The 27,772-nt window shown below is 36.8% G+C and overlaps 2 protein-coding genes across 3 annotated transcripts; both read right to left on the bottom strand.

The window, feature by feature from the left end:
* Positions 1-1,595: 1,595 nt before the first annotated feature.
* Positions 1,596-14,714, bottom strand: LOC126822389 (retinol dehydrogenase 11). Of its 2 annotated transcripts, XM_050551281.1 has the most exons (7): positions 14,609-14,714; positions 13,144-13,284; positions 10,847-11,038; positions 9,809-9,967; positions 8,773-8,892; positions 7,207-7,417; positions 1,596-5,935 (listed from the first exon to the last, which is right to left on the bottom strand). In XM_050551281.1, exons 1-7 carry the CDS (start codon positions 14,706-14,708, stop codon positions 5,827-5,829), a joined length of 1,032 nt encoding a protein of 343 aa, XP_050407238.1. In that variant the 5' UTR covers positions 14,709-14,714; the 3' UTR covers positions 1,596-5,826. The 2 variants fall into 2 exon arrangements, with proteins under 2 accessions (XP_050407238.1, XP_050407241.1); XM_050551284.2 differs by lacking the exon at positions 14,609-14,714 and having other exon boundaries at positions 13,144-13,819.
* Positions 14,715-16,428: 1,714 nt separating this feature from the next.
* On the bottom strand, positions 16,429-25,446 carry LOC126821331 (ESF1 homolog). Its single transcript, XM_056101452.1, has 11 exons — positions 25,417-25,446; positions 24,287-24,404; positions 23,200-23,359; positions 22,554-22,662; positions 21,761-21,890; positions 20,898-21,053; positions 19,987-20,135; positions 19,325-19,424; positions 18,405-18,484; positions 17,558-17,713; positions 16,429-16,792 (listed from the first exon to the last, which is right to left on the bottom strand). Exons 2-11 carry the CDS (start codon positions 24,372-24,374, stop codon positions 16,499-16,501), a joined length of 1,422 nt encoding a protein of 473 aa, XP_055957427.1. The 5' UTR covers positions 24,375-24,404; positions 25,417-25,446; the 3' UTR covers positions 16,429-16,498.
* Between the last annotated feature and the right edge of the window lie 2,326 nt (positions 25,447-27,772).

The following is a 27,772-nucleotide window of genomic DNA, read 5'->3' as shown; positions in this document are numbered from 1 at the left end:
AAAAAAGAAAAAGAGATCTGCATTTTAATCAGATTGACAAAATATTGGTGAAATTCCTAATTAAATTTGTTCAAATCAGTCATTGCTTGACAGAGGGGATTTGCGGACGTGATTTTATAGTCAAACTGAAATTTACTTTTTTTTACCAACCTGCAAAACTTTCGTAGCGTTAATGTCTCTTTAATGCAATCAAACTAAAATTTGTATTAATTATTTATATATATTGCTGAAGTAAACAGGGTCTAGTTGGGTCTCAATTTGATTATTATATACAACCTTCATCCTCCTCAGTTCAGTGTCTATTTTGTCTTTGTATTTTCAGTTATAATTTAATTTAAGGGGGGGGGGAGCGAATAGTTAGCACGTGCACACTGTATCATAAGGTCTGTCATTGAGTCAACTGGCGTGGTTTCGATTCCCCGGTTGTATGTGACAAGGACGAGGGTCCCCTGTCCAACCTTGTGGGTTTTCTCGGGGTCCTCTGGTTTCCTCCCACTGATAGAGACCCCTATGCACAAGTGAATTATTGAAATAAAATTGAACCATGTATTAGTCCCGAAATGACCTAGTTTGTGTTGTGGAGGTTAAACCCATTTCTCTCTCTCTCTCTCTCTCTCATTTAAGTTGTAGCTTTTAAAGATTTAGATAAAGAGCTGATTCTTCTCACTATAATAGTTAAAAATAATTACTTTATTCTGAGCGATGTTAGCTAAATCTTGATTATTCATTTTATTGTTAAATTTATTAAAATCTTGCGGGCATCATAATCAATTATAATTTGATTATCTAGAGAATAGATTATAGGCATGCCATGCTAATAAATGTTTAAAGGATAGTTTACTACTTGTTTCTGAGCAAAGTTATCAGGGTTCGATTGTCAACTAAATTATCAAATGGCGATCATATTTCAATTGATTGAAAATTGAGATCATCCAATAAATAAATTTCTAAATAATAGTTTATATAACATTTAAATCCACAATAAAGACCTGCAATGGGCAGATTTAGCTATTACATAAAGCATCTTTAAGTATTAGAACTTATTAATATACGAGAAAATAAATGTATGATAAAGGCCTATATGTTAAACTGCCAGCTCATTTAAATTATTTTAATCAAGATGCATTCAATTTTAATTATAAAAACATATATTATTTATTAAAAAATAAATTGTACATTACATCCTTTTTTTATATATGTTGGTAAATGTTATAATGTTATAATGTTATAAAATATAAATTGTACATTACATGGTTTTTTTTTATATGTGTTATAAATGTTATAATGCACTTGATTTCATTAAAATCACAATTTTGAAATTATAGAAATTGGTTTGTCTATCAAACCATATATGATCCATGTAAGAGTTTCTGTGTGGGTTTTGCCGATTGCATGGAAAAGGCCCAATTACATTTGCTAAAACGGGCCTTAACCCATTTTTGGATTAATTTAAACAATATAATTTTAGTTGTAAATAATATAGTAGACATTATCTTATTGAAGTCAATTGAAAATCTTTTTTTTGCTGAATTCATGACAAAGTTTCTGTAGTGTAATTTTATTGAGAAACAAATATTTATTAAATTTTTGTCTTATTGATAATTGATCTTATTTATTATTTGTGAGCCCTAAAACATTACATATTAAGCTCCTGCTATACTCCACCAAAACATTATCTATTAAACACCTGCTATACTCAACCAAAACATTATCTATTAAACTATTACTATACTCCACCAAAACATTGCCTATTAAACACCTGCTATACTCCACCAAACATTACCTATTAAACTCATTCTATAGTCCACCAAAACATTATCTATTAAACTCCTGCTATATTCCACCAAAACATTATTTATTATACTCCTGCTATACTCCACCAAAACATTACCTATTTAACACCTGCTATACTCCACCAAAACATTACCTTTTATACTCCTGCTATACTCCTCCAAAACATCACCTGTTAAACTCCTGCTATACTCCATCAAAAGATTATCTATTAAACTCCTGCTATAGTCCTCCAAAATTTTATCTATTAAACTCCTGCTATAATCCACCAAAACATTATTTATTAAACTCCTGCTATAGTCCACCAAAGTCTGTTGAGCTGCATTCTAAGTATCTCCATTGGTCTCATTCTGTTCCACCCCTGGGTTAATCCGTGGGGGAGACACATATTCAAATTATCTGCTCGGGATGATTGTGATATTTTTATCGACCAATAACAGTATACGCTTGATAGCGTAACTACTTTCCACATAAAAAAAGTCTTTCCCATTAAAAAGATGTTTTAGGGCATCTTTTTGTGTGCATGTCACTTCTTTTATATTAAATTTCTTGCAAACTTTCTCATAATCGAGCGAAAAAGCTGCCATATTGTTGTGAATGTAAACAATGAGGCTAACACTGGTTTGTAAACTGATTTTTGATTGGTTTGTAGAATCAAGCTACAATCAAGGGCAGATAATTTGAATATGTTTCTCCCCCATGGCTGAACCCAGAGTATAGTGGAATAGAACGGAATGGGTCACTGGAGATACTGAGGATGATTGAGCTGGGACTACTTTAGATTTCAAATTATCTGTCACCATTGTTTCAGGGGGGGGGGGGGCATGATCCAATCAAATGTTATTTTGCTGTAATTGGCAGATTTCTTGTAGAGCAAAAACAGGAATTAGGAATAAAAATAATTTATTTCTCTCAATTAAAACAAAGACAAATCTATTTATTCAAATTTACAGAAATCATGGAATCCAGAGCAGATAATCTGTAGCAAAAAAAACAGCCATCAGGAATAAAAACAAAGACAGATCTATTTATTCAATTTTGCAGAAATCATAGAGTCATGGAATCCAGAGCAGATAATCTGTAGAGAAAAATGGCCATCAGAAATAAAAATAATTACTGGTATTTAACTATGATGATATCAGCCATATTGTTCATATATAGGAGCCACAGTGACTAAGTGAGTAAGATGCTAGCCTGGTGGTCACGTGTTCGATCCCTGCATTGGCCAAGAAAGTTCCTTTGGGATTTTCTGACGTGGATTCCCCTTGTCAATGGTGCAGGACGGAGGGTCTAACATGGACAGCTGTCTAGTCATTTGGATGGAACGGAAAACCGAGGTCCCGTGTATACATTGGCATGCACGTAAAAGATCTCTCGGCAGTTGGAATTCGATATATGAGTAGGCTGTAGTGCCGCTGCCCGGGTATAGCACACTGTATGGCGTATGCCGGTCTTCATTATCCCAGTCGGAGCAGAACAGTAGGACGTTAAACCCCATTTCATTTCATTTATGATATCAGTCACATTGTTCATATATTATATTGTAATACATTTGACCTCTGTCATGTTCCAAAGTTTTGACCATTCAAATATCGTATCACTACTTAGCCTAAGCAGAACATACTCATCTACTGAACTTAGTCAAGGTATTGATATAATGAATCTATACTCTTTGAGTTTTATCACTCTCACCCAATTAGAACCAAAGCTATCATGTTCCAAACTGCTAACTGATCAAATTGCTTATCCCTGCTTAACCTTAGTGGAAAATGTGCATGATCGAACTTAGTCACCACTCTCACTCAATAAGAATCAAACGTATGATGGACGGACGGACCCATTTTAATAGTCCCCTGCTTTCTTTGGAAGGCCAGGGACAAAAACACTAATCATATAAATAAAATTGTACAAATATAATATGTTTTAAAATTCCACATAAATAAAATGTACATATATTGTAAACATAACAAGAAAAATAATAGAATAATTCAGTTCTATATCTTTTAAATATTAACAAATATACTAATATTAATATAAATGATGTAAAATATACATCAATAGATCATTTCTATGTTTGAATCACAAAAAAATATAATATTATTATTAGTTATAATAAATAAATGTACAATTTAAACATTATGCAAGAGCTAAATCTCCTATTGCAGGTCTTTCTTTAGACCTGCAATATTGTATAAACTATTAATTAGACATTTATTAACATGACCAAGATCATAATGGTTCAGCCATATTTTGAATTAATTTAAAAATGGAGGAGCGAGACTTAGCTTTCGAAGAACAACGAGTATGGTGGTTACAATTAATGCACACTTCTTGTTAAACCTTCAAAGGCTAATATCTTTGCAGGCAATTGAGTAATTTGAATGAAATGTTCAATATATTCATTTTACATTATCTATTTTTGAACTATGTTAGCAAGAATGGTCGGCTCTTTATCTAAATCTTACATAATATATCATTAAATAATAACACAACACAGTTTCGTTTATTTCATATATACATGTAAATATTAATAATATTGCAATATTTAACCACTCATTTTCATGAAGTAAACAAACAATTGATAGGCTCAGGCCTCAGACCTTATTAAAAATAGACTATAGATCCAGTCAGTCAATTTTAGCATCCATTGTCAAAAACTGAATGACTGGATCAAGAGTCTTACTAATAATAACAATAAATAAATATACAACACAACACAGTTTATTTTGTATATACAGTAAACCTCGCATAAGTCAAGATTCGTATAAGTAGGATCTTTGCTCAACTCGGATAAAATCATTTGGACCCTTTGATCCTGCACATTTTTCTTATTAAATTTGTGCATGTAAGTCGGATTTCCTAAGTCGGATCTTCGCTCAACTTGGATCAAAATCTAATTTCAACGTATGTTCAGAATTTCACTGTCAGTTTCATCCCGATGGTCTAAAACGCTGTTAGGTATTCCATGCACAGATCCCCAAAATACTTTCCTCTATCATTTTGACCCAAATCAGCCTATTTGACGCGACACAATAATAGAATTTTCCTGGAAAATTAGAAACTCACTGTCTGCTGTACGAGACACTTTCCAGTAAAATTTAGGACATTTTTCAAAGATGGCGACAAAGCAGAAGTTATCTACTCACACATACGAACAAAAGCTTGAAATGTGCCTCTGAATCAATTATTATCCGGCTCTTGCAGTTTATTTCTAATCGAGCTAAGACTGAATTTCGGATCTTCGCTTAATGCTTAACTCGGATAAAATTGGTCAGTCCACTTAGATCCGACCTATGCATAGTTTACTGTATATATTCACATTATATTGTAAGAGGCTGACTCATTTAACTACTACACAGTGAAAGACTCATGATCTAGTTAATCCATTTTAGCCACACTAGCCAAATGTAAAAAATTGATCAGCTGACAAATGTTGACGAGGAAGCCCTTTAATCAGTAATATATTGCATTCATTCACTTTTGTAAGAGAGAGAGAGAGAGAGAGAGAGAAATGGGGTATAATGTCCACTCAACACAAACTAGGTCATTTCAGGACTCACATATGTTTCAATTTTATTCAATAATCTGCTTGCACGTAGGGGTCTTTAGCACTAGGAGGAAACCGAAGGACCCGGAGTAAAGCCAGTAAGTTGGACGGGCAAACCAGTGCCTAAGGCTTGACACATACAAGCAGGGAATCGAAACCACACCACACGACTCAAAGACAGACAGACCTCATGATTCAACGCACATGCATTAACCAATCGGGCACCCAATCCCCCCAAATACGACAGAACGTTTAACACTTAAATAACTACATTCTCCTCAAATGATGTTCAATCAATGCTATCAGGCTTTTAGCTGAATAGCACTAATAAAGGTTTGATTTGTAAACAGCTAAATGAATGTGTTTTGATCATGGAGTGTCAGAATTCATTCTGGATATATCATGTCATCTTCACAAGCTAAGGGTTACGATTCGCTTCTGTTCACCCTTGGCAGATCTTGAATACATTTTGGCTAGTGAAGATGATATCATGTAGGTGGAAGATGTAGATTAACCCTTTTACAGCTGATATCCCACAACTGTGTCGAGGTTACTTTATCCTTGGCTACTGATGATGTTTCTCTTATACAACAATCACTAAACAAAATAAAAAATAACAAAAATAAAAGATAGTGATTTAACATTTTCACTGATATAAGAATGGCATACTAGGCTCCACTATAGCACCTATGTTTGGATCCAATGTCCAAATTAACACTGCCACACTGATCAGCAATGAATATTTGCTAGTTGACAGTTGACACACTGATCAGCAGTGAATATTTGCTAGGTTGCAAATATATGGTGATATATTTAAACTGTTTTTAAAATCAGATAAAAATTGTGACCTCTAGAGAATCCACAAGCTAAAAAATATAATTTTTCGTACAATCAGGGACCATAAATCAGAAAGTTACTATCCGATATGCGCAAATATCGCAGGAACCAAGATCGATGGGTTATAAACATGTATTTCAAGTTTCATCAAAATCGGATGAAAATTGTGACCTCTAGAGTTTCCATAAGCTAAAAACATTATTGTTCGTACAATCCAAGCCAAGCCAATATTGAAAGGAACCAAGAGTGTCCACAAACAAAAAGTGGACAGACGGACGGACAGGTGCGACGGCATTATACGTCCATATGAAAATGTGGGCATATAAAAATATTTCCTATTTAGAGTAAATGGGTATATAAAATGAATGAAAGGCACCATTCTGCCTGGACCAATACACATGCCATAGAGCCAACGATGGACCCTGTTGATGTGAAGGCACTTGTAGATGGCGTCCTGCTCCTAACCTGGGCTAATTAAGACGGGCATACGCCATACAGTGTGCTATGAGGGAAATTTTGCCCGGGCAGCGGCGCTACAGCCTACTCTTATATCAAATTCCAACTGGTGAGAGATCTTTTACGTGCACGCCAATGTGTACACGGGATCTTGGTTTTTCGTCCCATCCGAACGACTAGACAGCTGTCCTTGTCAGGCCGACCGTCCTGCATCACTGACAAAGGGAAACCACGCCGGAAAATCTGAATGAACTTTCTCGGCCAATGCAGGGATCGAACACCCGACCTCCAGGCTAGCAAGCCAGCGTCTTACCCACTTAGCCACGTGATCCCCTGAACATATAAAGGTAAGTCATCTAATACAGAAGTATAAGAAGGATTTTACAATACCACTGTGAAACAGATTGCAACATTGTGAGCAAGTACTGCATTGGCTCACTATCCTGGTGTTGAGCCAGAGAGTGTCTTTGAATATACTGTCTAAAGTATGGAGGGGCCTTATTGCAATGAATAAGTTATATGTCTATAAAAAAATATTTTCAGCTCAAAAATATTTTTAAAATAAAACAAATTACCTGAAATATTTCCCACTGACATTTTCAATTTTATCAGAAACGGCACAGTATATGGACGTCTGAGCTCCCTGTTGCGGCGTCTTCATGATAATAAATCCTACGATCTTTATCAATAATCGTCTCCACAACGCTGGTTTATTATCACCTGTATAACGACCTAATTCTGATTGGACAATTCCTGGATGAACTGAATTAACTGTCACACCACTTCCTAAAATGAATGGAATTGCAAACAATGCAGATAAATGAAATAGGGTTTAATGTCCTACTGTTCTGCTCTGACTTGGCTAATAAAGACGGGCATACAGTGTGCTATGAGGGAAATTTGTCCCGGGCAGCGGCACTATGGCCTTCTCTTATATCGAATTCCAACGATTAAATAAATGGAATGTTTAGAATGATCACTCCAATAATTTATTTATAGTCAAGCAGTAGGGAACTGGTCTCTTAACCAAATTGTCCCTGGTTCAGAACCTAGTGTGGGCAAACAAGGCGAAGGTGCCTAGTCCTTTGGATTTTCTGAAAAACTAAGAGATAGAGAGAGAGAGAGCGAAAGGGGCTAGGTCATTTTGGGACTATCACATGGTTTAATTTTATTTCAATAATTTGTTTGCGCGTAAATGTCTTCAGCAGTGGGAGAAAACCGGAGGAACTCCACGAGGTTAGACAAGCGACCCTACTATTGTCACTTTCAAGTGGGGAATCGAAACCACGTCACTTGACTCAATAAAGGACCTTGTGATTTCATGCGCACGCGTTAAACCACTAGACCCCCACCTCCAACCCGGTTTGGATGAAAATACAAGGCCTACCCCTGTGCTGCTGTGCACAATGGAACTTAACGAAGAGTAGGCTAAAATGCTACTGTCAGGCAAAATGCTCCTCCTCTTATATTTAGTCATTTCGGTACTAACACACAGATCAATTTTATTTCAATAATTCACTTGCGCATGAGGGTCTTTCAGTCGGAGGACCCAGAGAAAACCCATGGGATTGGACAGAAGTCCTTACACCTTGGGGGGTTGGGTGGCCGAATGTTTAGCGCCGTGTACGTTGTATCATAAGGTCTGGCATTGAATCAACTGGCATGGTTTCGATTCCTCTGTCCAACCTTGTGGGTTTTCTCCAGTCCTCCGGTTTCCTTCCACTGCTAAAGCCCCCTATGTGCAAGCAAATTATAAATAAAACTGAACCATATGTTATTCCCGAAATGACCTGGTTTGTGTTAAGTGGATGTTATACCCCATTTCTCTCCCTCTTTCTCACTGCCCCCCTCCCCCCCCCCCCCCCCAACCTCCCTCCTTACACCTTGTCACATACCAATATGGTATCAAAACAATGTCATTTGACTCAATGCCACTTGACCTAAAGCCAGTTTACTCAAGGTTTTTTTTATGAATGCAAAAACAAAACACACAAAACCAGTGTGGTATCAAAACAATGACTCAATGCCACTTGACTCAATGACCTTATGATCTAAAGCGCCACCTACCCCCCCCCCCCCCTCATTCTAAGGAATAGTGATCAAATGGCTGAAATCTATTGGATTATTTATTCTTAACTTACCTGTCAGTCTGTTACTTAGTTCTTGACTGAACAATATATTGGCTAATTTACTCTGTGTGTAGGCTGTCCATGGGTCATAGGATCTCTGAGAATTCAGATCATCAAAATTAATTGATCCTTCTGAAAAAAAAAAAAAAAATCAATTCTATGATAGTCATTTATGATTTGTTGATTTCTTAAGGCTCTGTTGGGGGTGGATAGCCGAATGGTTAGCACGTGCGCGTTGTATCATACGGTCTGTCATTGAGTCAACTGGCGGGGCTTCGATTCTAAAGACCCCTACGTGCAAGCGAATTATTGCAATAAAATTGAACCATGTGTTAGTCCCAAAATGACCTAGTTAAACCCCATTTCTCTCCCTCTCTTTAAGGCTCTGTGATTTTGGCACTTGCTTACTAATCGATTGAAGATTTTCCAGTCTGGTTTTCCATTGTCAGTGGGCCTGGCAAGGAAAAGTGTGTAGTCCTTTGGATGGTATGAAAAACTGAGGTTCTGTTAAAGTGTGTAGTCATTTGATGAAAAACTGAGGTTCTGTTACAATCTGATTAAAACACAGATCCTATTTTGTTTCGTTTTTTTTATAGTTCAAAATTTCGTTTTACTTCTCTTCACAACACTGGGATCTGGAAGAGTTGCTATATAATCCGCGTTCTGGATGACGTGAGGGGTTAGCCAATGAAACCATCTGTTACCGCGACGTTTTGGTGTGTGATGCATAGAACTGTGGGTGAACCACTAGAAACATCAACGCTGATTGATTAATCAATGTCTGACGTCATAGGGTCAAAAGCCGCTTGTACGAATGGTCAGATCTTCACATAGTTTAGGTCATAGAAAGTATAAAAAAAAGAAAAGAAATATAGATCTGTATTTTAATCAGATTGGTTCTGTTCAAGATCCGCTGACAGTTGGAAATAAGAATAAATTGTAGCACTGCTGTCCAGGCAAAACTTCCCTTATAGCAGGTCTTCATTAATCTCATCATAACAATTCTATAAAAAAGGATTCTGTAACAAAATTTTGATTTAAATCTAACCTTCGTAAGCCATACATGTAACACATATAATACGACTTGGTGCCGATTTCTTCATTAAATTAACAAGTAGATTGGTCAAGAGAAAATGACCAAGATGATTGACAGCGAAATGAAGTTCATAACCTTCTTGAGACGTCCAATGAGGGCAGAATCGTACTCCTGAAAATAAACAAATAAAACAAAGTGACAAAAGTTACCGTTTACTCAGTGACAAGAAAATAAATATAATTTTAAACATCATATTGAAAAATAGGGAGCCACAGTGGCTAAGTGGGTGAGAAATGAAATGAAATGAAATGGAGTTTAACGTCCTACTGTTCTGCTCCTAACCTGGACTAATGAAGACGGGCATACGCCATACAGTGTGCTATGAGGGAAATTTTGCCCGGACAGCGGCACTACGGCCTACTCTTATATCGAATTCCAACTGCCAAGGGATCTTTTACGTGCATTCCAATGTATACACGGGACCTCGGTTTTTCGTCTGATCCGAAGGACTAGACAGCTATCCTTGTCAGGCCCTCCGTCCTGCATCACTGACAAGGGGGAACCACGCCGGTAAGTGGGTGAGACGCTGGCTCTCTAGTCTGGAGGTCTGGTGTTCGATCCCTGCATTCACCGTGAATGTTCATCAGGATTTTCCAACGTGGTTTCCCCTTGTCAGTGATGCAGGGCGGAGGTCCTGACAATGACAGTTGTCTAGTCGTTCGGATGACACGAAAAAACAAGATCCTGTGAATACACTGGCATGCACATAAAAGATCCCTTGGAATTTGATATAAGAGTAGGCCATTTACCTCATATAGCACACTGTATGGCATACGTCCGTCTTCATACGCCAAGTTTAGGGGCAGAACAGTAGGATGTTAAACCCCATTTCATTTTGAAAATAACCTTAAACATGATAATACTTGAACAAAATTCTCTTGAAAACCACCAAACAATTGTACAATATTTCCCTCAATCTATTCTACTATCTAATATATCATTATTTACTAGAATATCCAGTCTTTCTTCTTTCTCTAAAATATTACTTACCAGCATTATTTACTAGAATATCCAGTCTTTCTTCTTTCTCTAATATATGTCGACAAAATTTACGGACAGATTCAAGGGAAGATAGATCTACTATTCTAACAATAACGTTATTATTGCCCGTCGATTGTCTGATGTCTTCTGCTGCCCTTTCACCTTTAGTTATATCTCTTACAGCCAGAATAACTCGGGCTCCTGCAGAAAATAAACCAAACTAATTAGCAGTAAATATTCGTTTGACCTCTACTATCACTGAAAGGGATAACATTGGGGCCAGTTAATTAGCTCACAATATTCGCTTGGCCACTACTATCACTGACAGGGATGACATTGGGGCCAGTTAATTAGCTTACAATATTCTTTTGATCACTACTACCACTGACAGGGATGACATTGGGGTGAGTTAATTAGCTCACAATATTCGCTTGATCACTACTACCACTGAGGCACTGGCACTGACAGGGATGACATCGGGGTGGGTTAATTAGCTCTTAATATTAACTATTTTTCTTTTGCAAATTAAATTCTAAAACAATTTTTTAAATTATGATCAGTTTGTTTATGTTACTACGTCCAATGTCAACAACGCATGTGGTATTGAGGTGGTACGAATGACATATATGCTCGTGAACTTAAAGGCTCAATACCACTCTTGTTGTAACTGAATAATATGTCCCAATCTTTATTCTGGTCAACAAATTGCACTATTTTACAATATTCCAATTAATTGATGATACAAATTTCATCTTAACACACCTAATTTAAAAAATTGGAAAAATTCAACTAAATGATTTGAAAAGCCTGACGTAAAGCTTTTCAAATATGACTTGGATTTAAAAATATTTTTGAACCCTCTGGACAAGTAAAATAGGATTTAATGGATAATTTACACAACAGGTAGGACACTAACACATCTAGTACTTAGAATAAGGCTATTTTTTATTTTCTGGAACTGTCAAGCCAGCAAGAGTGTTATTGTCCCTTTTAAGGTCAGTCATCTTCCACACAGTTAAAAGAAGGCTTTCACATTAACGAAAATAAACATGTTGCTAACTATTGAGAAAACCCTTCAGGATTTTTTTTTAGCTTGGACTTCACTTGTACAGGGTGGCACCTGTTTGACTGATAAGGAAAGTGAGCCTAGTAATTCAGAAGAGATTAGAATGGGGGGCTGTGGTCGAGCGATCAAGAAATTGACCTCTTGACAAGAACGTTCAGGGTTTGAATCCAAGGCTTGAGGATTTGTTAAGGGTGGTGCCTGTGTGAACCGATGTAGAATCGGGGGCTATGGTTGAGTGGTCAAGACTCTTACCTCTAGACTAGAACATCCAAGGTTTGAACTAAATCCTGGCAAGGGCTTGAATCAAGAAAAACCTTCAGAATTATTCCAGTTTGGACTTCACTGGTAAGGGGTGGCGTCTGTGTATCTAGTCTTTCGGAACATGTAAAACGGGGGTCTATCTGTGTACAAACTGACGTGCACGTAAAAGAACCATTGAACGTTGGAAATGCCGCTGTCCGCGCAAAGATCTGATACCTCCCATGAAATTAGATACTGGTTAGACAAGTCTATGATATAATAAGGTAACTAGCCAGGGATGAACAGCTCCCTCAACTGGATATACAAGTCTATGATATTATCTTTATGATGTAAATATGTAGTAAAGATCCCATACACCTAATTTCAGTTTGTTTTATTAAACATACATTACACAAGAGCTAAATCTGCCCATTGCATGTCTTTCTTTAGGCCCGAAATGTTGTTTAAACATACATTATGTAAGAGCTAAATCTGCCTATTGCGGGTCTTTCTTTAGGCCAGAAATGTTGTTTAAACATACATTATGCAAGAGCTAAATCTGCCAATTTCTTTAGGCCTTAAATGTTATCTAAATTATTAATTAGACATTAAATAACTTATCCAGACCATAATCCACTCTCGATGTCATCGCTAGACTGCGATATTTACTGGATTTAATTAGAATCCTATCTGCTGCTTAACACTCATTGATAATTAAATCAAAAAATGGATAATCGAGACTATGTTTTTATCATACCGACTTTAGTAATGATGATCGAGGCTAGACCCCAAATTCAATCGCTAAAATCTCGGATCAGAATGGATCAATTTGACTGAAATTTTCAGCAAATTCCCTTTACATTATCTAGTTTTTAACTATTACAGTGAGAACTGCCAGTTCTTTATCTAATCTCCCATAACACATCTTTAATGTATCGCAAAAATTACCACTGACCTCGGCATAACAATTGTGAATGATTTAAATGCTGTTTTTACTGACCTCTCTTTGCGAAATCTCTGGCTGTTTCTCGTCCTATACCTTTGTTGGAACCAGTGACTATAACTGTTTTACCTGTTAGCTGTTTTGTACATCGACATTTAGCACCAGAAAAATACCACCTTAATAATCCAAAACCTACTCCTAAAAATACAAACACAGCATTGCCAGGCAACAAATTTATACACATCATCTCAATAATCCAAACCCTACTCCTAAAAATTACAAACACAGCATTGCCAGGCAACAAAATTACTACTGCTACTCCTATGAAATACAAAAAGGCAACAGATTCCCCCTCCCTCCCAAAAGCAGCATTTTGAAGGGTGGTTAATCATGAGTTTGTTTCAAGGGCAATATAACTATGCATACAATAGATGGCTGGGCAATGCAGAATTCCAATAGGATATTACTCTTTATGACTAGCCGGGAAGGGGGGGGGGGGATTGGCTGAATGGTTAGCGCATGCGCGTTGTATTATAAGGACTGTCATTGAGTCAACTGGCGTGATTTTGATTCTTCGATTGTACGTGACAAGGAGTAGGGTCCCCTGTCCAACCTCGTGGGATTTCCTCCCACTTCTAAAGACCCCTATGCGCTAGTGAAATATTGAAATAAAATTGAACCATATGTTACTCCAAAAATGACCTGGTTTGTGTTGCATAGACATTACCCCCCCCCCCCCCCTCCCCTTTCTCTTTTTGACTAGCCAAACAAATCTTAAAAGCTCTTATCTGTTGAGTGCTTCACAGTTTTAGTGACAGGGGCAATAACTCTGCAAAAATTAATGTGCGCTCCTAAATGTTGATGGGATTTAGCTCATCCATTATAGCCGAAGTGAACTATCCATAACATGACTAGAATCTAGTCCTATATAAAATGTGAGAATATAAATAATTGTTCTTCCAATTTCTTCATCCGAATTTTCCAGTGTGGTTTCCCCTTGTCAGTGGTACAGGACAGAGGGCCTAGCAAGGACAGCTGTCTAGTCGTTTGGATGGGATGAAAAACCGAGGTGCAGTGTTTACACTAGAGTGCATGTTAAAGATCCCTATAGTGCTGCTGCCCAGGCATAATTTCCCTCATAGCACACTGTATGACATATATCCATTTTCATTAGCCCAGTATAGGAGCAGAATTGAAACATAATTGTAGGCCTGGGCCTATATACCGGGTAATATTCAATTGGTCAAATATATATAGGCCTATAAAATGTCAGTTAGGCCATCATTGTTATCCGATATGATTTGTTTCAAACAAATGTGATTATCTATATAATTATATCATGAGTAATTTTGGAAAATGATATGAGATTTATTAGAGGCAGAGGGTCCATGATCAGATATTTTTTTTCTTCCTGGATTCATTTGATTGATTGTTTGATATTATTCAGCAGAGTATTTATGGGTGGGGGGGGGATATCGATACAAATATAAAACTACATAAATTCGATGTTTTTCTGTTCTACCTGTTCCGATACATGAGAGAATAATAGCGTTGTTCTTTGATAAAAGAGAACGAATTGTATGTGAAACTGAATGAAAATTTTCTTTTATGAGTAGCGCCATTTTGAATGTTTTTGTCACGTGACGATCACATTGTAAAGCTATGTTTTTTCCCTCTTTCCTCAAGAGCCACAAATGAGTTGCCTCCCTTGACACACAAACTATTATTCTCCCTTAAATTATTTTTGGATATCTGCAAAGCTTGGAAAATAATCCCAGACAACTATGTTTGCAATGACTTAAATTATTCTCTCTCCATTGACTTAATTGTTAAATCCATGAAATTTCTTGGAATATTTTATTTTTTTTTTAACATTCCAATGATCTTAATCTTTATGACCACAAATAGCCAAACCTGTCGCAATCACCAGAGATTTTTTTACCTTTGCCTGGTTTAATGAATCTATAGGCAGTGATCATCACATGGGTGATTTACCTAATTCATTTTTTTTTTACTTCCTGATCTTTCAACCATCAAATCATGAATATTCATAATATCATGAATATTCATCAAAACCTAGCAGAAACTGTAAATTCAAACACTTTTCTACAATTTGGGAAATACAGTCAGTCAACCAATATTGCTATCAGTAGGCATATATATTCCAAAGGGGGAAAGGGGAGAATTGATATAAATAGACCAACTAATTACTTATCCAGGGATTCTCAACCAATGTGCCACGGCACACCTGAGATCCTCTTAAGTGTGCCGCTAAATTTTGAGCACACCAAGAAAAACCCTGTGATCCCAATTGAGTATTCATAGCTGTGTTTTTCTTTATTTAGTTTAAGTCTTTCTATGTGTCTATGACTAGTCTCTGTCTACGGTTGTATGTCGTCTGACTTACCATGTTTTTATTTTGCAAAATTCAAATATTTTTCATATATATTTAGCCAGGTGTGCTGCTATTTTTTCATCTTTTCCAAAGTGTGCCGTTGGCAAAAAAGGTTGAGAACCACTGTACTAGTCTTAGACCTGGTGGCTTTTTTGAGGTTGAAAAGAGTTGTTTCCCTTATAACGTTATTATACAACTTACACAATTATACAATTAGATTGGGTACATCATCTCACTTTTATTTCAATAATTCGCTTGCGCATAGGGTCTTTAGCAGTGGGAGGAAACCGGCAGACCCGGAGAAACCCAATCTAATTGGGGAATGGAAACCACGCCATTGACTCAATCACTGATTTTATAATGCAACGCACACGCATTAACCATTCGTCCACTCACCCCCCCCACCCTCTATAAAGACAAACACACCAGACATATCAATGTGAAATATGCAAGTGACAGGTTGCAAGGGGGTAATGTGGTTTAGATCAGAAGTTATTTTATGGAGTCAAGTGGCGTGGCTTCGATAGCAAGCTTGTACGTGATAAAGAGCACATGGGTTCCCTCTGTGTCCTCCCACTGCTGAAGACTTCTACACAAAAGCGAATTGTATCATGTTAGTCCCGAATTGACATAGTTTGTGTCGAGTGGACGTTAAACCCCCATCTCTCTGGACAATAATCTCTTGTTCTATCTGTCCTAATGAGATTGGAAGTCAAATGATGATCTGTACACAACCTGGCCATTGTGTGTCCGAGGCCGTTACGAGGCTGACAAGGAAAGTCAGTTGGAAGGGATAAAAAAAAAAAAAGTCCTTTCGTGTAAACTATGGCGTGCATGTATTGCACGGGTAACCATGGCAATCAAAATGGCCATATGTTTGTCTTGTGTGGAGGAGACATGACCCCCCACCCCGCCACATTCTATTCTGTATCCACCAAGTAAAACGGTTTTAAAGTAAATTATATTTATTTTCTGTATTTACAATCAACAAAGATTTTATAATGACTAGTACAGCTATCAAGATCCTTTTTTCTTTTTCTCTTGAAATTTTTGAGTTTTTGCTTTCACTGAGTTCACAAGTGTGGAAAGCGACTCTTTGGGTGTTGAAGATTCATTTAAAGTCAATAAGTCGTCACTTTCTGCTTTTCGCTTTCGTGAAACCTTTGAATATCCTTCTTTTTGTCTACGTTTTTGTTTCTCACTGATAAAAACTTCTGATCCTTTTGTTTTCTTGAATTCGGGTGCCGACGGATCAACGTTAAAAAGATGTGAATCAAACATGGCCGAAAATCTGGGATCAGAAACATCAACCTGTTAATTAAATTAGAGATATCATCAATTCTTGTTTTCTGACGATTTCAAGCAAAAACAGCAAAATTTTATACAATCTTGTATTGATTATACAGGCCTTTCACGTTTAAGGCGAGTTTTCGCTCCTGCTCCTATTAACACACCTTGACTTTCCTTCGCGGGAGTCATTAAAGACACCTGCAAATTAGCTAAATCGCTCTCCTAAATATTGAAATTTTTCTTTTTCTCAGGTTAATTTCTTCAGTCTTTCTTTCCCAATGCATAGCCTCAGTCTCATGTTTTATCCTACACATTTGAAGCCTAAAGAAATAGGCACAAACATACATTATGCAAGAGTTAAATCTGCCTATTGCACGTCTTTCTTTAGGCCTGAGATGTTATATAAACTATTAATTAGACATTTATTAACATGAAAAGACTTTAATCAACTCTCGATGCCATCTCATGTGTTCGATTTTCACTGGATTTGAACCCGATCTGCTGCTCAACGCTCATTGATGATTAAAGGCAAATATGGATAATCGAGACTATGTTTTTTTTTTATCGCACGACTCTAGTAATGATGATCAAGGCTAGGCCTAAAATTCAATCGATAATATCTCGGTTCAGAGTGGAGCAATTTGACTGAAACTTTTAGCATATTCCCTTTACATTATCTTAGTTTTTAACTATAATAGTGAGAACTTTCAGCTCTATATCTAATCTTACATAATGCCCCTTTAACAAAAGTCACAATATTTCATTGTTGACCAAGTTTAAATGTACCTGAAAATTATCCGTCTTTTCATTCACTTCCTCATCGTCTAAATTCTTCTTTTTATTTTTCTTCTTCTTTTTCTTCTTCGCATCTTTGAGTAATTTTTCTAAACTGAAGTGATGTCGTTGGTCTTCATCATCCATCATTAACAGTTTTAGTTTGGCCTGAAAATATATTTACAGGAAATAAACAATTGTCATGTGAAATGAATGAATAGAATGGGGTTTAACGTCCTACTTTTCTGCACCGACTGGGCTAATGAAAATGGACATACACCATACAGTGTGCTATGCGGGAAATAACCCCGACCTACTTTTATTTCAAATTCCAACTGTCAAGGGATCTTTTACGTGTATGCCAATGTGTACACACAACCTCATTTTTGCCACCAGGCCCTCCGTTCTACACCACTGACAAGGGGGAACCATGCTGTAAAATCCCAAGGACCTTTCTCAGCCAACACTGGGGTCATAGACGGAACTTCCAGGTTAGCGAGCCCATGTCTTAGCCACAGTGGCTCCCCATACACCATGCAGTGTGAGAGAGAGAGAGAGATGCGGTTTAGTCCACTGACACAACTAGGTCATTTCGGGACTAACACATGGTTTAATTTTATTTCAATAATTTGCTTGCGCGTAGGTGTCTTTAGCAGTGGGAGGAAACCTGAGGACCCGGAGAAAACCCACGAGGTTGGACAGGCGACCCTACTCCTTGTCATGTACAACCTGGGAATCAAAACCATGCCAGTTGACTCAATGACAGACCTCATGATACAACGCACACATGCTAACCATTTGCCCCCCCCCCGATAGTAGACCGCCTTAAAGGCTTAATGTTACTGTAACAGACACTAACCTCCTCCTGTTTTTTCTTTTCTAATTCTTCTTCTGTTAATTCTTCCTTTTTCCCTTTCTTCTTCTTCTCCTTTTTTATGTCTAAAAAAGCATACAAGAAAACTGAGACATCAACATCAATCACAATTGGAAGGTACACAGATAGACAATCTCTGTGTCATTAATAATAATGTATATTTATGATTGGTAATAACAACTTTTGGTCTTTGAAGGAATTATTAGTGAGCAGAAATTCGCCTGTGTATCTGTTATCACTCGTCACTTCAGTTAGTTATATAGAAGGATAACTCGTGTTTTCCTTTCGTCACTTTCGTTTCTTAAAATTTTCATTACACATCTTTCGTAGAAATGATCTATTTGTTAAAATTATATATGGAACGTGTTTAACCAAATCTATCACATATGTGATAGTGATTGATACCAATATTGTCCTTTAAGATGTTAAACCATTTGGCCACCAACCCTACAACTGGTATTGAACAACCAATATTAGTAGGGTACATGTTATAAGATGTAACAAAGCATCAACCAATCAAATTGCTCATCTCTGCTTAACCTAAGCAGAAAATGCTCATCTTCGAAAACACCATCAAGGCATTGACCTATTCAACACCTACACCAAGTTTGAACATTCTAGCTCAATTAGAAGGAGAGTAAATGTGTCCCAAAAAGTGTGACGGACGGACGGACAGACAGACAGACAAACCCATTATAACAGTCACCATCTTTCTTGGAAATAGTATCAGGCATTATGCTACCTGCTTATAGTGAAATATACAGAGTTCAAAGACAATCTACTGCCACCATGTTTTTCAGAATCGCACTGTCAACAGAATGTCAGCCAGACAAATTAAAACATAACTTTGTTTGGTGTGGAATAATGGCATAAAATGACAGCTAGTATTAAAACATGATTTTTACCTTTATTTTCTGTTTTAAAATAAGGATCATTAATATCCACCCCTTCAGGTAATTCATCATCACTAAATGCTGCCTTTTCTTCTGGTATATCACCACATTCCTGGAATAGGTTTAAAATTATTTATTCTTGATATAATATTAGTTTGCCCAGCAACCAAGAGAGAGAGAGAGAAATGAGGTTTAACAACCACTCGACTCATACTAGGTCATTACGGGACTAACACATGGTTCAATTTTATTTCAACAATTCGCTTGCGTGTAGGGGTCTTTAGCAGTGTGAGGAAACCTGAGGACCTAGAGAAAACCCACGAGGTTGGACAGGCAACCCTACTCCTTGACACATACAACTGGGGAATCGAAACCACGCCAGTTGACTCAATGACAGACCTTGATATGCCGTGCACATGTCAACCATTCGCTTGTGCGTTGGAGTCTTTAGCAGTGGGAGGAAACCGGAGGACCCAGAGAAAACCCACAAGGTTGGACAGGCAACAAAAACAAATGATATTATTACTGCTGCTAAATGATATCCCCAGAAAACACTGAAATTAGCAGGAATCTTCCAAAGTGTCACTAAGAAGAGGGTGGTGAGGAAGTAAGCCTGGAGGGCAACACCGTTTATGAAGAGTATGTAATCTAAATGCATTAATAAATATTCTTACAATCTTTGCTTTTTCTCTCGCTGCTTTCCGATCTTTATTTCTCTGTTTCTTTTTATCTTTTTTCTTCTGTAAGAAATTCTGCCATGGTGTCACCGTCTTCTCTGCGTCTACAGATTGTTTTACTAACGCTTCTGTCGTACCTTTTAAACCTGATGGAAGAAAACATAGATTTTAGAAATCAGCACAGTGAGAGAGAGATGAGGTTTAACATTCACCCAACACAAAACTAGATCTTTTCGGGACCAACATATGGTTCAATTTTATTTCAATAATTTGCTTGCGCGTAGGCATCTTTAACAGGGGTAGGAAAATGGACGACCCTGAGAAAACCCACAAGGTTGGACATATAGGCCTAGTCCCTGTACGCTGTTTGACTCATGCATATTTACCCTGATCAAATATTACTTGGAATGAGTCTAGTATATCTTACCCAGTTCCCAATGGTTCTATCTTACCCGATTCCCAATGGATCTATCTTACCCGGATCCCAATGGTTCTATCTTACCTGATTCCTAGTGGTTCCATCACACCCGGTTACAAATGGTTCTATCTTACCCAGTTCCCAATGGTTCTATCTTACCCGGATCCCAATGGTTCTATCTTACCCGGATCCCAATGGTTCTATCTTACCCGGTTCCCAGTGGTTCCATCACACCCGGTTACAAATGGTTCTATCTTACCTAGTTCCCAATGGTTCTATCTTACCCGATTCCCAGTGGTTCCATCACACCTGATTACAAATGGTTCTATCTTACCCAGTTCCCCAATGGTTCTATTTTACCTGGTTCCCAATGGCTCTATCTTACCCATATCCCAATGGCTCTATCTTACCCGGTTCCCAATGACTCTACCATACCCAGTTCGCACTGGTTCTAACTTACCCAGTTCCCAATGGAATAATTCTATCTTACCTGGTTCCCATGTTATCTCCATTTCTACATCCTCGTCTTTCTTGGTCTTTTTATCATCTAATTCCTGTACTAATTGTCTGTATTTGGCTATGCGACTTTCATCTTGTTCACTATCACTATTAGAGTCAGAACTATCAGAACCTGGCAGTTTTGGGCCTAAAAATCAAATTTAAAAAAAAAGAATTAAAGTTTGTCAATTAAATCTATGTCAATTAGTACCGAAAACACTTTGTTCAATATCTCCAGGCAACCATCTTGAATGTCATATGATTGAATTAGTGCCAAATAATATTAGAAATGGAATGGGGTCCAACTTCTCCTTGACACAATACTTTGGTCATTTTAAAACTGAGATATGTTACTTTTCATTTGCCTGTGTATGGTTACACCTCCATTTTTCATCCAATCCAAACAACTATTCACATATTCTCTGCCAGCATATATGCCATTTGTAAGAGGTGACAACCAGAGAGAGAGAGAGAGAAATGGGGTTTAACGTCCACTCGACACAAACTAGGTCATTTCGGGACTAACATATGGTTTAATTTTATTTCAATAATTCGCTTGCGTATAGGGGTCTTTAGCAGTGGGGGGAAACCGGAGGACCCGGAGAAACCCACGAGGTTGGACAGGCGACCCTAATCCTTGTCACGTACAACCGGGGATTCGAAACCACGCCAGTTGACTCAATGACAGACTTTATGATACAGCGCGCGCACGCTAACCATTCAGCCATCCAACCCCCCAGGTGACAACCAGGCTTGATAAACCCCAAAGGTTCTACTGAATCTGAGACAGTCTGGTAGTGAGTCCAGGGCCCTATCCCTCGGACACGGCAACCTCCAAATAATATGAAATCCTACCTTCATCATCGGAGCTTGAAGCGATATAAGCTTCATAATCTTTCTCCATTGTGTCTAGTTTTTTGGGGTCTATTTTACTCATGGTCACACGTAGTCTGTCGTGGTCATTATCATCCCATGTTAACTTCACCTACAAATAAAATCATATTTAATTAAATGATAGAAATGGAATGAAATGGGGTTTAATGGACACTCGACATAAACCAGGTCATTTTGGGACTAACATATGGTTCAATATTATTTCAATAATTTAGTTGGGCATAGGTGTCTTTGGCTATGTGAGGACAAACGACCCTACTCCTTTCATGTACATGATGAGAAACTACGCCACTGAACTCAAAAACAGATGGCAAACCATTCGGCCACCCAGCCCCACTCACATTTAAATAAACAAGAGGAATGAAATGAAATGTAATGAAATAGGGTTTAATGTCCAACTTTTCTGCACCAATTGATGTACATGTATGACATACAGACATAAAATGTCATTTTGCCCTGACAGTTGTGCTACAGTCTACTCTTAAATCAAATTCCAACTGCCAAGGGTTCTTTTACGTACACTTGACCTTGGGTTTAACATCCACTCAACACAAATGAGGTCATTATGGGACTAACATATGGTTTAATTTTATTTTAATAATTCATGCACGTATGATGAAACCAGAGGACCTGGAGAAAGATAACAAAGTTAGGCAGGGACCCTACTCCTTGTCACGTACAAACAGCCATGGTTTGCATATTTCCCCTTCATTTCACACATGCAAAGTTTTCTTATATTACTTAATCAACTTACCGAACTTCTACCAAGTGCAGAGTTAGCAAAATAATTAGGTCTGTATTTTTCAACTCCTGTACACACACTTTTCACTTCCTGGTCAAAGGTCATACCATCAGGAATAAACCTATCAAATATTATATTACGCAAATATTAATTATTTTAGAGTTCTACTTATAAAGTATCAATTCATGGTCATTTAATTATTCCAAGACTGCGACAAATAAACTTCTTACTAAAGTAGTAATGGTTAGAAGAATCCTTGGAGCAGTGCCAGTTGAAAAAATGAAATGGTGTTTAATGTCCTACTGTTCTGCTCCGACTGGGCTAATGAAGATGGGGCATACGCCATACAGTGTGCTATGAGGGAAATTTTGCCCGGACAGCGGTACTATGGTCTACTCTTATATCGAATTCCAACTGTCAAGGGATCTTTTACATGCACGCCATCTGAACGACTAGACGGCTGTCCTTGTCAGCCCCTCCATCCTGCATCACTGACAGGGGGGGGGGGGGCACGCCGGAAAATCCCGATGAACTGTCTCGGCCAATGCAGGGATCAAAACACCCAACCTCCAGGCTAGCGAGCCAGCGTCTTACCCACTTAGCCATTGTGACCCCTCCCCCCGACACCTGGAAATCAAACAAATATAATCATTTATACCTGATGTCAACTTTCGTACAACTTGTTTCAAATTCTATTCCATCACAATCATCATATAATTTAGTAGCCGTGGCAACAGAATCACAGACAACAACAGCATAATAATACTTTAAACGATTAATCTGATATTGTCGTAACTTCTCTCTATGAAATCGATCACCTGGTCAAATAAAAAAATTTATAGATAAGTGAACAAAGAGCGCAACGAAGCAAGCCAACATAAAACTTTCAACCCGGTTCTAAAAATAATTATGTTTCTGAGCCCCCTTCAAAAAATTCATGGATTACTAAATGTTTATGCTTTTAGATGTTTCCGTTTTTAAATCAGAAGTTAACACTAGACTCAAATATCAAATACCCAACTTTATTCACACTCATAATTGGCTGTGGACAATCATCAATTTAAGTAACACCGATTTTTTACTGATCTTTAAAATTAATCATATTGTGAACTTAGTATACTGTAATTAAGGTAAATAATTATTTTAGAAAGATATCTAATTCTGAATTTCTGAATTAATAAAGAGACGTATGTGAAATTAAAATTGTGAAGTCCCCATTGTCAGAAATATCCTCTAGCTTTATATTTCTTGGGAGAACCAGAAGCGTCAAGGAGAACCAAGCAGACAGACGGACCATGTATGTTTTTGGAGGACAAGAAGTTTTGGCGACTTTGTCTGGCCTTAATGATACATTAGTTAAGTGTTTAATAAAGAGTTGGTCATTCTTGCTATAATAATTCAAAAATAGATGATGAAAAATGAAAATATTGAAAATTTCATTCAAATTACTTCCATCTCAGCCAAGTTATCACTCTTTGTAGTTTTGACAAGATGTGTGCACAGTCGTAACCAAGGCACTGGTATAATCAAGATTTAGCCTCGCTTTCCCATTTTTAAATTAAATTTTAAAATGGCGAACCGTTTTAATCTAGTTAAAATCTTGAGTATCCGCTGCCATTGAAAGTCGATTATGGTCTTGTTTTGTTAATGTGTAATTAATAGTTTATATAACATTTCAGGCCTAAAGAAAGACCTACAATAGGCAGATTTAGCTCTTGCATAATGTATGTTTAAATATAAAATACCTTCTTGAGCTTCATCTGTTGTTTGATCTATATCATCATCAGGTTTTTCTGTTAATTCTTTAGGTCCCTGAAACTCCTCTTCTTTCATTCTCTCTAAACCAAATTCAGATGGATAAATCTACAACAGACAATTTACATCTATTTTATTGAATATTTCTAGGGCAAAACATATCCAACATGCTTGTTGTTATTGCACAGAAAATTCATCCCACTTCTCTATATGATTTCTACTAAAACTGGCATAAACAAGCAAAAGTGTGCAATAACATTGAAAATGTCTAGTTATTGCATGGTTGGGCTTCAGCTAGTCTACTAGAGGGAGAACAATCTGCTTATTCCTATCTATGTTACAGAGAGAGAGAGAGAGAAATGGGATTTAACGTCCACTTGACACAAACTAGGTCATTTTGGGACTAACGTATAGTTTAATTTTATTTCAATAATTTGCTTGTGCGTAGGGATCTTTAGCAGTGGGAGGAAACTGGAGGACCCGGAGAAAACACACGAGGTTGGACATCTATGTTACAAGATGAGTTTGTTCCATTCAAGGATGAGACTGACCTAGAAAAATAAAAATAGTTCATACATCCCCTTGTTTTTATTCATTCTATACTTCATAAAAACATGGTAATGCCCAGACTTTTTCTATTTTTTTATATTCTCTTATCTCGTGACAGTCAATTATTTTTTTTGAATTGTCAAATATCCTCCCACAGTCTCATATAACAACTTTTGATCTTTGAAGGTATTGCTAGTGAGCAAAAATTCGCCTGTGTATCTGTTATCACTCATCACCTGTGTCAGTTATATAGAAGGATGACTTATGTTTTCCTTTTGATTTCGTCACTTCCGTTTCTTGAAATCTTCATTACGCATCTATCATAGCAATGATCTCTTGTGTTAAAATTATATTTGGAACGTGTTTAACCAGTTCTATCACATATGTGATAATGACTGACACCAATATTGTCTTTTAAATAACTTACTGTAACAGATTGTAAATAACTTACTGTAACAGATAGTAAATAACTTACTGTAACAGATCGTAAATAACTTACTGTAACAGATTGTATATAACTTACTGTAACAGATTGTAAATAACTTACTGTAACAGATTGTATATAAATTACTGTAACAGATTGTATATAGCCGTTGCTAGGTTTAAATAACTTACTGTAACAGATTGTATATAGCCGTTGCTAGGTTTAAAAGAATTAAACATCATATAAATATCATCAGCTTTAACCCTATCCCAGTCTAAATTACAAACAGCTAGTCGATTAGTCGTATCTTTAACCTCAGGTATATCTTTATCCATTTCATTCCAATTATGATCAAAACCATCATCTGTAATATAAAAACATTGGGTTTAACATACACTCAAACACACTAGATCATTTCGGGACTAACACATGGTTCAATTTTATTTCAATAATTCGCTTGCGCGTAGGAGACCATTAGCAGTGGGAGGAAACCGTTAAGATTTTTATTATACTTACCAGCATCAAATTCAAATTCTTCTTCAGATGAACTTTGAACTTCACCTATTCCTCGAGCCCTGTCAATTTCTTCATCAGATTCTAGTAAAATATAAATACAGTTCATCATTTAAATACAGGTTATAACACCATACCTCAGTTTAACCTCCAATCAACACAAACTAGGTCAATTCGGGTCTAACACATGGTTCAATTTGATTTCAATAAGTCGCTTGCGCGTAGGGGTCTTTATCAGCAAAGAAAGAAATGGACTTTATACTAAAGTTAATTGATATATAATGATTTGTCCAATTTCTTTCACCGTCCTGTGTGTAATTATTATCTTTAACAATCTAATGTAAGTGTACTAACCACCATAATCACTGTCATCTTCATCATAGTCACTATCATCATTATCATCATCATCATCATCATTGTCCTCCTTACTGACAACATCATCTTCTTCACCCTCATCATCATTTGAACTTTCTTCTACCTTTTCCTGATCATCATCATCATCATCTTCAACGTCATCATCATCTTCATTCAAGTTAATTTCAACTCTACTTTCATTTTTCTTAACTTCTGATGTCTGGGTTTTTTCTTTTGATTTCTTTTTCTTTTTTTCTTTCACATTCACACCTATACTTTTATTTGAGTCAATTTTGTTTTCCTTTTTCACTTTGTTATCTAAAGTTTTTTTCTGTTTTGTTTCTTTTCCTTTTTTAGAAACTTTTTTTCCTTTCTCTTCCTCATCCTCGTCATCTGACAGATCGTAAAAACGTCGTAGATTATCTTTACTGCTTGTATTGATTGGTCGACCTCTTTTATCTAATGTGTATTTTACCTGTAATGAAAGAGTAAAAATTGATTAATATGTAACATTGGAGAGGGAGAGAAATGGGGTTTAACGTCCACTCAACACAAACTAGGTCATTTCAGGACTAACATAAGGTTTTAAATTTTATTTCAATACTTTGCTTGTGCGTAGGGGTCTTTAGCAGTGGGAGGAAACCGGAGGACCCGGAGAAAACCCACGAGGTTGGACAGGCGACCCTACTCCCTGTTACATACAACCGGGGATTCATTTAACATTAGAAAAGGATGCTTCTGTTGGAAAACAAACCATAGAACCCAGGCAATCATGGTACATGTATAATGAATAGATAATATGTCAACATTCAGCATCCACATGATATAGTCAACACAAGCCAGCACAACCTATGATTTTCGCTGATGGACATCTTTTTAATCTGCTTAAATCCAAGCTGACAGATTATCTACTGTTGATATTTTGATTTTGTGGTTTTAATTACATGTAAATGTTGTATAATCAATTTCAATACATTATGTCTATGAAAAATTAATGTCCAAAAAATGCAAATGACTATTAGTGAGTTTATATTTTTGTATATTCTTTCTGATTGTATACCTGAAATCTTTCATCATTAAACATGGCCTTGAATCTGTTGTCAATCTTAACTTTCTTATCTTTCTTCGGCATTTGCCAAAATCGTGGATCTTTGGCAATATGTGAAAATCGATCATCTTTCAAAATGTCATCCATTTCTAGAAAAGAAAAAAAAAAACACTGAATAAATAATAAAGTCCATGTCCTCTCATTCATATTTTGTTTCTTAATGGGCTTATTAAGAAACACGCACATGTTAGGGTGACCCACCATAAATTAATATCTCCAAATATCTCGACAATTACGCCACAATATTTATATATATGCCAAGCCTCAAATCAGTTTCACACAATTATAGTCACTAAATAAACGATCATGTTGTACTTAATAAGCTATGACCATCAATCATCTATAAATAATAGACTGAAAACTGGTTCCAAGTTGCGTCCATAACATCCAGACACTTTTGAGTAAAAGATAGGTTACGTGCCCTTGTTTTGAAATTAGTCTCGCTTAACCAGTCTATCAACCATTCTACGTCTGATTGACAGGTCGGGATAATCAAGACTACTTTTTTACGAAACATAACAGAAAGCT

Source organism: Patella vulgata, chromosome 5 (genome assembly GCF_932274485.2).
Source record: "Patella vulgata chromosome 5, xgPatVulg1.2, whole genome shotgun sequence".
NCBI lineage: Eukaryota > Metazoa > Mollusca > Gastropoda > Patellidae > Patella > Patella vulgata.
Note: the sequence above shows the minus strand (reverse complement) of the source record. Positions and strands in the feature narration are given on the sequence as shown.

Coding starts and splice junctions, on each gene's coding strand:
- LOC126822389 (XM_050551281.1), bottom strand. CDS start 14,708: ATGGCGCTACTCATAAAAGAAAATTTTCATTCAGTTTCACATACAATT. Junction 9,968..10,846: donor TATTCTAGTAAATAATGCTG/GTAAGTAATATT, acceptor GTTTATTTTCAG/GAGTACGATTCTGCCCTCAT. Junction 7,418..8,772: donor ACTAAGTAACAGACTGACAG/GTAAGTTAAGAA, acceptor CATTCATTTTAG/GAAGTGGTGTGACAGTTAAT.
- LOC126821331 (XM_056101452.1), bottom strand. CDS start 24,374: ATGAAAGAAGAGGAGTTTCAGGGACCTAAAGAATTAACAGAAAAACCT. Junction 20,136..20,897: donor GGAGATAACATGGGAACCAG/GTAAGATAGAAT, acceptor TTCTTCCATCAG/GTTTAAAAGGTACGACAGAA. Junction 16,793..17,557: donor AAAAGACGGATAATTTTCAG/GTACATTTAAAC, acceptor TTTAATTAACAG/GTTGATGTTTCTGATCCCAG.